At 35.1% G+C, this 13,882-nt stretch overlaps 1 protein-coding gene across 1 annotated transcript; it reads right to left on the bottom strand.

Moving 5' to 3' along the window:
* Positions 1 to 1,527: 1,527 nt before the first annotated feature.
* LOC130738750 (potassium transporter 5-like) lies at positions 1,528 to 5,305 on the bottom strand. Its single transcript, XM_057590888.1, has 9 exons — positions 5,129 to 5,305; positions 4,763 to 4,988; positions 4,304 to 4,510; positions 4,102 to 4,143; positions 3,738 to 3,998; positions 3,480 to 3,532; positions 3,113 to 3,227; positions 2,744 to 2,998; positions 1,528 to 2,642 (listed from the first exon to the last, which is right to left on the bottom strand). The coding sequence occupies exons 1-9, from the start codon at positions 5,249 to 5,251 to the stop codon at positions 1,678 to 1,680; spliced, it is 2,247 nt and encodes a 748-aa protein (XP_057446871.1). The 5' UTR covers positions 5,252 to 5,305; the 3' UTR covers positions 1,528 to 1,677.
* Between the last annotated feature and the right edge of the window lie 8,577 nt (positions 5,306 to 13,882).

The following is a 13,882-nucleotide window of genomic DNA, read 5'->3' as shown; positions in this document are numbered from 1 at the left end:
TAAAATTACTAATACATATTACCAAAAGGACTTACTTTAACAACTTAAACTTTTTCAGGGATATTCACCGAAACTCTCTCTTAGAGCTTCCCCACAGTCAATGCCACAATTTTCATATAAAATCTTTAGAAACAAGATTGTATACACATTATCAAGCTGTGTTAAAGAATGGAATATAACACTTGACATAATAAGTGTGAAGAATACTCAAAGCCAGATAAAAACCCAATAATTGAAATAGCCAAGAAAATAGTTAGAAACATTCATAATGTGAGCAAGTGAAGTCCAATTCAAGGGACAACCAGATCAACTATACACTTGTGAGGACAAAACTGAGGGTGATTTACCATCTATCACAGCAAATCAAGCAACCCAAAATCTATATCTACATTCCAAAAAAAGATCATACTTCTCTCTCCTACCTCAAAATACAATAGAAATAAAAATAAAAACACAAGCTAATAATTTTTTATGTGTAGCGTCTGAGATGGTGGAACTCAAAACAGCAAGCTCATAAAACACATAAACTCTTGATAGTTTAAAGTTTAAACACTTCATGATCCTATTAACGCATAAGATAAGATCATATCCATAGCAGCAAAGATCTGTTAATATCAAGTTGTTATACTTGGTCTGTTACATATTCAAACTTGAACTTTGGGATCCTAATCTATAGGCTCATCACTTTAGCTAGCAATCTGTTACAGGCTTATCAGTTAGCTAGAAATTTGTAACTCTAGTTTCTATGTATATCCTCATCATGTAATTGTGAACAAACTGAATATATTTAATACAATTATATTTCGCCATAAATTTATCAGATCCAATTATTGTTTTTCCTTGAACACTTATGATGAGTTGAAATTTTCCCTTATCTTAGGTGTGATCCTTGGTCTTCAGCCTTCACTTGGAGTAAAAGAAGACATATTTCTACATTGAGTCGTATTTGTCCCAATTAAACTCAAATAAAATAACAAACATGGATAGGAAGAGAAAATAAAAATGAAGAGTGAAGAAATAGAACCATGTTATGAGAGAAAATATTTTCTTCACCTTGCAGCAACTGCATCAACTTACCATAATCTCCAAATACATTCACACTTCATATTTACTAAAATAAGATATCTTTCTAGAACCTCTATCTACCATGACCTGCCTTAATTATCTTTTTCAGTAGCTGCATAAATATTTGTTAGAAGGCACATATCTAAAGTGCATTTGTACTAAAGGGCAAGATTACCTTCTGCACTCCATAAATCAACTAATTGAATCTAAAGTAATATTAGTATTTTAAAATGTAATGCCACCGTTTTACAATATAACAATGATCAATTTCTTTGGTCCATCGTGAACCACTTTTTTATTAGACCATGCTATGAATGAGTTCCCCCTTTTGCAGGTTTAATATATTGTTACTGGTTTTTAATTTTTGCACCATGTTCAATGAGAGAGGTATGTGATGATATATATAACATTGAAGTGATGAATCACTATACTTTGTCTCTTAACTAAAATTAAAAAAAACTGCAAAATCAGTGCCAGGTTTTGTTTCCTCCAATAAATATATAACCATTTGGTGAAGTGAGAATTTATCAGATGCTATTTGTTTTTGGAATATATATATACATCAAATTGGTTACAATAGCCAATGATCCTCATTTATGGATGCCATGTGCATCATATTTCATATGTTACTCCCAGCTTGAGCAGTCTCCTGCTAGGGATTTCCACCAATTGATCCCTTTGCCTAAAGTTCTTTCTCAAGAACCTGTAAGCATAATTTACAACTATCTTATTGAAGATAGATGATTTTGGATCTGCAATTATATCTGCCTCCCCTAGCAGATGCACCACACCCTTCTCCATTTCCTCCTCTATAAATTTGATCTCCTTCTCAGATTGAATGCAGCAAGAAGAAGAAGGAGACACAACAAGAGAACCTTGATCTGTGATTTCTTCTATTTCGCTCTCACTAGTAGTAGGAGGAGTAGGTACTTGTTCTGTTGCTGTTGTTGTTTCCTCAAGCAAAAGGTTTTCTTGTATAAAAAAATATTTAAGCTGCTGCACTAGGAGGGACTCAAACTCCACAGCATCATTAAGAACATCTGTGTAGCCAAGACTCACAACACAGTGAAAGATTCTATATTCTTTCGGCTCCAGCTGCTGAAACAGAAACCTCTCTTCCATTGCAACACTGCTAACATGATTTGTCTTGAAAGATACAAACACAACAACAGAATGGATGCAGGGCAGGTTGGCAATCAAGTGTGGGAACATAGGAGGAAGTCCCTGGACAAGCTCAGAGTATACGAATCCGATTCCTGGCACACGGTTTACATTAGGATCATTGGCCATCTGTCTTAAGTACTCCGTGAAAACCTGGTTCTTCACTTCATACATGTATGCTTTCTTTTGCGCATAATGCCAGGTTCCCATCGCCACAGCAAGGACAGAAGCAGACACAAGCGGAAGAAACCCTCCTTCTGCAAATTTTGTAAGTTGTGATGATAAATATACACACTCTATGAGTGTGAATGGCAAATAGAAGAGAGCAACCAGGAATATGCTCTTCTTCCATACAACCAACATCACAACAGAAACCAAGAATGTTGTAATTATCATATCACAACTTATTGCAATCCCTGCAACAAACATAGCATTTGGTCACTTGTCATACATATTATGTAGTGCTAAAAATGTGTTTGTGTGTGTGCCCCTGAGAGAGCTTAAGCATGATGATTACCATAAGCATGACTGAGTTTTTCTGGGGTTCTGAAGGCGGCACTAACCACAATACATCCAATCATGAGCATGTAGTTAATCTCAGGAATGTACACCTGGCCCTTATGCTTAGTGGAAGTGTGCACAACCTTCACATTGGGGAAACAACCCATGCTTAGGGCCTGTGATACAATTGAAAATGCTCCTGATATTATGGCCTGGCTAGCTATGACAGAAGCAGTAACTGCGACAGCAAATGTTGGCCAATATAGGTGATCTGCATTTCATTCACCACACAGAAAAAAGTAACACTAATTAAACATTTGGTTAAATTAACAGAAATTCTAGCTAGATGTGTGTAAATGGATCTTTCAAAAATTAATCAACGTACGAGGTATAGAAGCATAGAATGCGTTGGACACATTCTCAGGGAATTTTTGTAAATATGCTGCTTGTCCACAATATGCGGCCAGTACTGCAGGAAATGTGACAAAAGAAAAGCTTATCTGCAACACAAATATACATACAGTATCAGTTACTGTAAAAAAAAAACTATATACAGTATCATCATCTTTAACTGATAACGAAATCAAAATTCAGAATATATATACAGTTTTACACATATGGATGTCTTACTAATCTGGCCTCATCATCTTTTCTTAGAACCATACTTTTTATGTTCATAAAATAAATCAGTTTTGGTAACAATTTTGGGACAACCATCCCTATGTATTCACAAGTGTATGGTATTTACTTACTTGAATGGCTCGCACATTGAAGTGACCCAGATCAGCAAACATGGCTTCACATCCTATGATTATACATAAATGTATAATTAGAATTAAAAAATATTGTTTCAAATATTAAAAGCAACATGACTACAAGATGTATTGTTTTGTTCGGTAACATATTCCGGAATCAATTCTGGTTAAAAGTTAAAAGTTTTAGCTCTGATTAAATGTATCTTAGATTGATTCTGTGTAAATTGTGGCTATGAGATACATAGAAAGATCCACCTGAGATGCATAGAAAGACTCCTCCAAGTGACACCCATCCTTGTTTACCATTTCGTTGAAAGTACTCAACTATGTACATTGGATTAACAGCACGCAGTACTCCAATGTCATATTTGAGTACATTATATATACCAACCACTCCGATCAATAAAAACCACACCAAAAGAATAGGCGCAAGTGCCAATCCTACTCGGTCGGTGCCAAACCGTTGCACGAAAAAGAGAACGAATAAAATCACTATAGTGATCGCCACAGCTGCACCTGAAAAGTAAGAAAAAACTATATCCATTAGCATATTATATAATGATTATCATTACTAACTATAAACACCCAAAAAAGAGATTAGGCTTCTTAATTTAAGTACCTTGACCTAATGAGGTACTGAGGCCGCTCACTGCAGAAAGAACTGCATACACATTTGAACATATCACATATGATGATCATTAATTATTTTTTATCAATTTTTTCATTCTTATGTAATATGACTCTTGATTAGTTCCCATAGTGAACATAGTAATAAATGAATACTTGAGATACAAGAAACCGAAATCTAGGTGACAATTAACCTGATATTGCTGGTGTGAAAATGCCATCCCCTATGATCATGGCAGTTCCTAAGATGGTTATACATAAAAGTATAACCTTTGCAAACTGACTCTTTTCAAGCCTCTGGAGTTTGTGATCAGAAAACTCCTTGTCCTCCAATTGCTTACTTGGAACCAAACTCACATTCGCGTGCCTACATATCAGTGAATAGAGTGCAAATGATCCACCTAAATAATGCAAAAGAATCTTAATTAGTAGTCATTTGATGAATTTTAAGTATGTTGGCATTTGTTTTGAAAAGAAAACGCACTTTATAATGTATACCAAGAAAAAGAAAGGGAAAAGGAAAAGGGTGTTAAGTAAAATCTAAGCCTAGGGGAAAAAAATGTTTTTTTTTGTTTATAACAAAACAATTGTAAAACTAATTAGCCAGATGTTTTAAATAGAAAATAAGAATTGAACAATTTGATACATCTTACCATTGCCATTATCATTTGCTCTGAGTACAATGAACACATACTTGAGCAGCGGTATTGATAGTATGGTGTAGAATATCAGAGATAACACTCCGAGAATGTCATCCTTGTTACCAATACCTCTGTTGCTAAAGGTGCTTGAAAAGACATATAATGGTGATGTGCCAATGTCACCATAGACAACACCCAAGCATTGAAATGCTAGGCTCAATGTGCTTATCCAACGCATCTGTTAGTCAAAAATTAAAAAACTTTATATTACATAAATATGTTATAAGAACTTGAAAATGCTAGGCTCACTGTGCTTATGTGAGAAAAGAGAAGAAAAGAACTTGAAAATGCCTCAGAGGTTGTGAATGTGAGGGATACCTTAGTGTTACTGGTGTGGGTTGTGGTTTTGGAAGTATTTCCAGCTTCCAAGTTGAGGCTGGTCACTGGTGTCTCCCTCTCTACTACCTCCATGTTCATGCTCACAGACTCTGCTGCAGACATTTTCAGTAAGTAATGCGAAACTAGAGATTTTCTTTTCAGAGTAATGCTAGAGATTAAGATTGATGGTGGTGTGATGTTTGTAAGTCTGGCATTGGATTTTATAGCATTTTGCTTTTCCTGCTTTGCCTCTGTGCATGGATCAATTCTTGGTAAACAAATTGACATTTACCACATTTGTTCATGGTACGCAGTGCAGGTCCTTTAAATTTCTTTCATCTTTTGGACATTTCCTCTTTCCTTCAACTTTAGTGTAATGTTTCTCTGTATATTCATATTAGGTATGTCAGAGTGAGATTTTGAACTTCTTATTTATTTTTTGAAAGATTGTTATTTGGACATAATAATTGATCATACGTCTGTTTGAGTTTACCAATTATGTTAAAAAACTCTTTGTTAATGTCTATTTGCTATTTGGACATAAGGAAGAAGAATTATGCTTACCACATTGTACTGGTTTCATTTGTTAAGTTATTAGTAAACATGGTTTGATTTGTTATGTGGGAGGGGTAATTTGCACTTGTCAAAGAATTTACTAAAGAGTTAGACTTCTACTGCTACTGTGTAGCATTTCAGCAAATCATCCTTTTAATTCTTGAGTTAGTGCAATTGCAGGGGAAGAGGGTATTAAGTAGACACCAAAAATGCTAAAGAGAGGTTGAATTTAGTGAATTTGGACATTGATTCTTTTGATTTTAGTTCTAATTTCTGAAGCGGACACGCCTAGAAAGATGAGTGTCCACGTGTCAGACACATATGTGACATGGACATGTGACGAAACTCTTGGGATACGTGTGTGTTGGAAGTGTCCAAATAAAAAAATATTTTTTTTCGGCTTGGACACGAGTAGGATATGGCTCGGACACGGCTTGAACACAAAACCGACACTCCTACACGAACACCCAAAGTGTGTGAGTTTTATGTTCTTGAGATTTGTGTTTTGTTCCATGTGAAATTTGGTTGTTGTTTTTCCCATGAGATTTTGTGTTTGGTTCTTTGTTCACATGAGTTTCTCTCATTTTTTTTGTGATTTTTACTGGTTTGTTTGGGTTAGAAGTCTCACATTGGCTAGAGATATGGTCAAACAAGTGTTTATAAAGGGTAGAACAACCCCCAACTCTTAATTTAACATTTGAGTTGAGTTAGGTCTTCCTAATTCTACTAGTTTGAACTTTAGACCTAATACACTATTGTTTCTTTGCCTCATTCCCCTGTTTTTGAAAAACAAAATTATTTTTTATTGTTTATTATGTATATATAAGTCATGTCTCCATATCATAATTTTTGGATTTTAGTCATGACGCAATGTTTGTGTCGTGTTGTATCGTGTGTCCGTACTTCATAGGCTCTAGACCAATATAGTTTATTTGAGAATGTTAAAGAGAGACGGTTTATACTTGAACATGCGATTGAACTGTTGGGGTTGATTGTCAAGTCCCACATTGCCCAAGTTTCTAAAATAAAGAAGGAGGTTAAAAATTAGCTATTGGAGAAGTCCCACATCGCTTAGTGTGGTGAAGCAAGGGGAAGACCAAGGCTATATATTGGACCTAGGTTCTTTGTTTTTAGATGCACCAGTCAGTAGCACTTTAAGCTTATATCTGACTTAGTTTAATATTTGCTTTGTGAGAGTGTGGTTGTACTGGGGCATTGGGGTGAGAGTGAGAGAAGTCTATGTGTTGTAACAATTTTCACATAGTGATATTTCTCTAGTTGTCGGTTTAGACAACGGTCGTGGTTTTTTCTCCGGTTTTGGAGTTTCCACGTAATTTTCTTGTGTTGTGATTGTGTTTTATTTTTTCTTCAGCTCTGTTGTTTCCCAACAGTGGTATCAAGAGCTTCGGTTCGATGAGATATCACAATTCTTAATATGCTCTGTGGTCGCAGAATTATCTGATCTTCCACACCAGAAAAGAAGTGTGATATTGTGGAGGTGCTGAAGAAGAAGTTTGCAGCTGCTATGTCTTACTCGAGCGCTATGAAGTTTGACATAGAGAAGTTTGATGGAAGAATCTTCTTTGGCTTGTGGAAAGTACAAGTCAAGGATGTGCTGATACAATCAGGGTTACACAAGGCGCTGAAAGGAAACACTTCTAACATGGAGGCCGACAAGTGGGAGGAACTAGATTTGAGGGCTGCAAGTGCAATTCGTCTGTGTTTGCAAAAGAATGTTCTTGCAAATGTGCAGAATTTGTCATCAGCCAAGGAGCTCTGGGAGAAGCTTGAAGGGTTATATCAGGCAAAGGGCATCTCAAATCGGTTGTTGCTGAAGGAGCAATTCCACAATCTGTGCATGGATGAAGGTACGAAAATATCTGATCATCTGAGTACTTTGAATAATATTATCTCCAAGCTGGAATCTATCAAAGTAGAGATTAATGATGAAGATAAAGCGTTAAGGCTCATTTTGTCCCTTCCATCTTCCTATGTTCATCTTAAACCTATTTTGATGTATGGGAAGGAAAGTTTGAGTTTTGAAGAAGTTGCAACTAAAATTATTTCGGAAGAAAGGAGAATGAAAAATGATGAAAGCACTTCAACAAGCTCAATATTGCTAACTGGAGGTGGGGCTAATGGGAAGAAGATCCTTGCAAAGAATCTGGCGTGCTGGGAGTGTGGAAAGTCTGGGCATGTGAAGAGAAATTGTCCAGGTGGAGCAGTATCTGAGAAAGACTCTGAGGTAAGTGCTAGCACTGTCTCCCTTGTTTTGGGAGATGATGGTGATGATCTCATCTAGAAGATAAAGTTTGTCCTTATGGTATTTCCGCTATACCATGGAAAAGGACAAGTTATTGCTAGCGGATTCAGAAACAACACACGGGCATTGGTTGGCATTGATGCAAGGTGTGTGGTGAAAGGTGTCGATGGCTGAAGAACTTCCTGGAAGCCAACATGGGAGTTGCACCATAAAATTTCAGCAAGGTTTTGACATGTGGAAATTCTTGGAATGGTTTAGTTCCAAGTGAGAAAATTCTTGGGATGGTTTATTTCCAAGTGAAGTGTACTCTTTTATGGTAGAGTATGATTGTCGGTATAGACAATGTAAGCGGAAGATTGTAACTCTTACAATCAAGGTGGAGATTGTTGGGGTTGATTGTCAAGTCCCACATTGCCCAAGTTTCTAAAATAAAGAAGGAGGTTAAAAATTAGCTATTGGAGAAGTCCCGCATCGCTTAGTGTGGTGAAGCAAGGGGAAGACCAAGGCTATATATTGGACCTATGTTCTTTGTTTTTAGATGCACCAGTCAGTAGCACTTTAAGCTTATATCTGACTTAGTTTAATATTTGCTTTGTGAGAGTGTGGTTGTACTGGGGCATTGGGGTGAGAGTGAGAGAAGTCTATGTGTTGTAACAATTTTCATATAGTGATATTTCTCTGGTTGTCGGTTTAGACAACGGTCGTGGTTTTTTCTCCGGTTTTGGAGTTTTCACGTAATTTTCTTGTGTTGTGATTGTGTTTTATTTTTTCTCCAGCTGTTGTTTCCCAACATGAACAATAATATGATATACCAATAAACGATTGTCACGGACCCTTTTCTGGATCCACGCATGCTGAACCTTTGTGCACTAGACTGTCCCTTTTGCTAATATGAATCAATTTAATCAAAAGGAAAGTTACACATTTGTGCTGTGTGTATTTTTATTTTGAAGTTGTACAATAATGAAAAGCAAGTGATAAAAATGGACAAAATGATATGTTGGTTTGAAGCTAAATAAAAGAGACCATACAAAAAATGGAATTTAAGCAGGTGGAGGTGTGTATGCCCTTTGGGAGTAATTGACAGTAGGTGCATGCGTCCGCGTGAAAGAACCAAATATTCATAAAGTGAGTGCTCATTCCATGAAGGACAAATGGCCAAACTCTTGTTGCTTAAAACTTGTCAGGGTGTGTGATAAAGGATTGCCCAGCTTGCCAAACTCTTGTGACCATGTGAACGTACACATGTACTCCAAAGGTCATGAATTACAAATCGATGATTGCAATTTTTTTAACACACATCTCACGAAGAAATGGAACCTCTCGCGAGCAGTAATTTTTTTGTGTCTCTATGTATTGTTAGCGGTTCAATACGCGGTTTTATGTCTCTATGAATTATGCTCAAGATGCCAACCTTTAATGGGTGCAAAAGAGATAATAAAACCCAGACAGTGGTAAGCTTTTCCACAGTATAGAAAGTATAAAAATAAATCAACACCCTCCATTTGTGTGTATTTAGGGATGTCAATAGATACGGGTGGACATGGATAGTATATACCCACCACCCGCTCCACATGTTAAAATTTCTACCGGTACCCGCTCCATACCCACATGAATATCCATTAAGTGGGTTTTAACAGGATTTTAAAATATCCGTGGATATCTGTTCTTGAATGGAACATTGAGAGGTAGGGTAGTACCTAGAGTGTGGTGTGATTGCACTAGAGAGATAGAATTTTAGAGAGAGAGTGGTAACTGAACTTCATGTATTATTGAGAAATGAATCCAAAAGCCCCTCACAATTGGTAATCGTCCCCTATTTATAGGTGTAGAGGTGTGGGTCCCGCGTGTAGGCCTATTCCTAATGGGCCAGTCGGGCCGTATGGATAGGCCCAGATTATAAGCCAAGTGACCCGCCGACGGGCGGGCAACCCTAGGGTGTCGCCCCTATAGGGGCTTGCCCGGTCCAATATCCATGGGCACCCGACACCCATGAACATAAATGGATTCACATATATTTGTTCAAAATAAAACTATATTAAAGATATATTTAAGATTGGACTTTACGGTCAATCAATGTGTAAAGGAAAATACTTGTTTTCTATCATTTTTTGGGTCTAAGGCTTCTTTTTACAATTATCATTGTATAAGTTTACTTGAAGGAGAAATATAACTCAAACACAAATTCATTATATATTAGACTTAATATATATCTATGTATACAAATAAAAGATATTTTAATATTTTTATATCGGGTGGGTATCTATGAGGATGGATACATCAATATCCGTACCCGCCCCATTAATAAATGGATAGTGGAAATATCCATTAAGTAAATTTGTGGATACCCATGGGTGCGGGTAATTTTACCTATAGCGGATTTTTATCCGCGGGTATTCACGGGTGTGGGTAATTTTGACATCCCTATGTGGCAATGACACGCAATTCATGAAGTTTATGTGAATTTTTCAATTCAGTTTTGAATTTAATTTAATTTCCGCCCACATTATTAATAATTAAGTTTAATTTTTTTAGTTCACGTATGGTTTTCTGTGGACTAGGTAATTGTTTATGTCAGTTGGGAAACGAACGTAACGATTTCTTAATTAAGTGATTACTCGAGGAAGGGACTTTGTTCATCAATGCAAGTTCCTAAGATACTCCAAAAAACTCTTACAGTTCGCTATTGAAGAATTTGTATCGACATGGTGGCTACTAACTATGGCTAGATGAAAATGGATAAAGAAAGGCTTAAATCGAATGAAAGTAAAGGGGATAAAGTTGAATAAATAAATTGCTTGGAAGATAAATGGTTGAAAAACGTAAATAAAACATAAAGGATGAAAAAAATACATTGAAATGTAAAGGAAAAGATAAATGCGATGAGTTTTCATTTACAAATGACCCTTCCTCTTAGAGGCAAATTTGGCTAACCTACAACGATTAATAACTCTCGTCATTGTCCGCGTTTCCTGGTATAATTACATTTTGTAGGGATGTTGGAAGTTATTTCATATAATCAGCCTAGAAGCTTTTAGTTAAGCTGAGCATCCTGGTTTAGCTGGTTCTTCAAGCTTTAACTACTTTCCCTATCTTCTAGGGATGAACCGTTGTATGATTTTATGCACGTGCAGACCTTCTAGAATCCCAGAAAAATATCTCCTTTGTGGTCCTAAAGCCTATTTACCTTTCTCCAATTCTATCCAAGTTCAGATCTTAGCCGATCTCTATTTCACTCAATCAGTCGCTTGCTTTCTTTGACCAAAACCTTTCCGGCTAACTTGCCACGCTGGCACACGAGATGATTCAATTATTTTCTACTTGTTACGCAGTTTTGAATGCCAATAACCATTTTTGCTTGTTGGTTTTCTATTTGTTGAGGTTTGTATTTCTCTCTCCAAGCTCACTTGACAGTATGTTCTCAAGTTTCCTTATATTAATAATACCCATTTCTACTTTTCAAAAAAAATATAATAATACCCAGTTCTGTTTTTTTAAAAAAAAGAACATGCATATCACTTGTATACTCTTCAAAACCTATTTCCATTTTACACTCGTACGATTGGTAGCTTAACATTCAGAAAACATAGGGATGACCATGTAGCTTACCCCTCCCATTATCGATGTATTGTTGGTACTCTCTAATATCCCACTGTGATTTTAAGAGGTCCACGTCCAGAGCATGAACTCAGCTATAGAGTCAACTAAGTTTGTCAATTGATCTATCAATCAACTTTAAAGAGATTAATATGTTACCATTAATGGAACTTTGTCTGACATTGCAATACATTCTTGCACCATTCCAAGTTGCAGGTGTTCTTGCCAAATCCATCACTACTACAAGTTTTGTTGAGCTTAGGGACGTGCTCATAGTTCAAATGCCACTTGAAGTAAACCCTTCTTGAGCTTGTAAGAGGTTTGAAAGAGTAGGTTGTTCGTTAAGAAATTATAGTAATAACTGTCATATAACTTATTTATCTAGTTCATTAGTAGTACCAGCCCCCACTGCCCTTTCTTATAAGGTCTAAATAATGTCATTTAAGATCTTATATTTACATTTGTATGTATAAGCGCAATTAATTGTAATCAGTATTATTAGCAATGAAAGTCACTTTCCTCTCTTTTGAAATTCATTTAACTATTTTCTTTCATTCTCAACTAAGAATTCAATGAATGTTCTCGATACAATAAAACTTTAGTCCAACAGAGAAATGGTATATAAATGCATAGTATGAACTGAAAGATGATGAAATAGATTCATAATTCTAATTAACTTAGAGAGATAATACAAATATACTACAGTGAGTTGTAGTTGAAACTTATAATGTATCTTAGAGGTTGAAAAAGTATAACATCTCCCTTAAATTTTTTATCATCCAAAACTGAATAAATGTTCTCTTATGCTTTTTGAACTCAAAATGTTCAATAGAGAAATTAGATAGACTCTTTAGCACGTGCATCGTACAAGTGCATCGTACATACTAAATGAGCTTCTTTTGCTCTAACTAAAAGTTCATTCTTGCATCATAGACAGATAAAATGCGAAATCTATGATAAATAAACCAAAGAGGAGGGGAAGAGTATCCAACCAGAGACTACCAATATATTATTGAGTAGATCTTGCACAACCACAACAACATTTTTACATGCTAAAATGGTTGTGAAAAAGTTTCACTTACATTGCTTAAAAGGTTGAAGTTTTTTACATAATATAACACAAACGGGATTGGAGTTGCATAATAGAATCGTAAATAAAAAGTAAGTTATTACAAATTGTTTTGAATGAACTTTTAATGTACACCTCAAGAGGGCCATATGAATGTCTTCTAAAAAATGAGTTATTCTTTTTTCATATCCTCCTGTCATGTGTCCTTGATAATGCACAATGTATTGAAGTTCGGGCTGTAAATCTATAATTCAAAAAAGAACTCATTAGATTGCAGAATGAAAAACAAAAAACAAAAAAACATAAAGGAAAAATAAGTGCATCATTTTGAAAGTTTCAACTTCGTCCCTTCTTAAAAAAATAAAGAAATTAACTTTAATCTAATGCTATGAATGAAGCATATGCACAATACCTGACATTAGTATATTTTAGAAATTATTAAAATTTAGATTTATACTAATATCATTCACATATCGAAATAGAAAGCACGCTTCCCATTCAGGAACCTGTATAAGTATGAATGTGTTTGAACCAACGTGAATTAAAAATATCAAATCAAGAAGAATATCCAAAATCTATCATATTTGTGAGGTCACCTTCAAGTTATATAGTAAACAGAGACAATTGAGTTCTAAACATGGTAATAGGATCATTATGTTTACTCAACATACTATCCACAATAAAGTTTTGACAAAATGAAACTAATATAAGTTGGAACAAGTAAAATTATAGTTAATTTTATTTTCAATCTATAAATCTATCTATAGATATAATAAACATGCCAAAATTCATTAAAACTTGTTTCCAACTTTCACCTCTAAATGTGTTATATTTTATGTTTTTATCTAGCATTTAAACTTTAAATAATGTATCATCTTCTTAATTGAGAACTATTTATTTTATTCTTCACATTTCCATGCTTGTATGCGTGTCTCTGCTCTTGATTTATTTAAAATGATCTAAAGACCAACTTAATAAAGAATATTCAAGAAAGTGTAAGAATCATCATAGCTAATTTACCTTTGGAAAAATGGGTTCGTCTCCTAGCTTACAATAAATATAAAATCAAAGAAAATTCATCCAACCCAAAGTTTATCCAACCATTGACAACAACCAATATATATTCATTCAACAATACAATTAACCAAATTTATCTTAAAAAATAATCACACAATATGATAGATAGATTCTTGCATGAAATGAAAAAGTATTCCAAGAAACATGATTTAACATAAATTCATACAAGTGATTTGTGTTGAAGAACTTACTT

This window comes from Lotus japonicus, chromosome 2 (genome assembly GCF_012489685.1).
Source record: "Lotus japonicus ecotype B-129 chromosome 2, LjGifu_v1.2".
NCBI classification, from domain to species: Eukaryota; Viridiplantae; Streptophyta; class Magnoliopsida; order Fabales; family Fabaceae; genus Lotus; species Lotus japonicus.
Note: the sequence above shows the minus strand (reverse complement) of the source record. Positions and strands in the feature narration are given on the sequence as shown.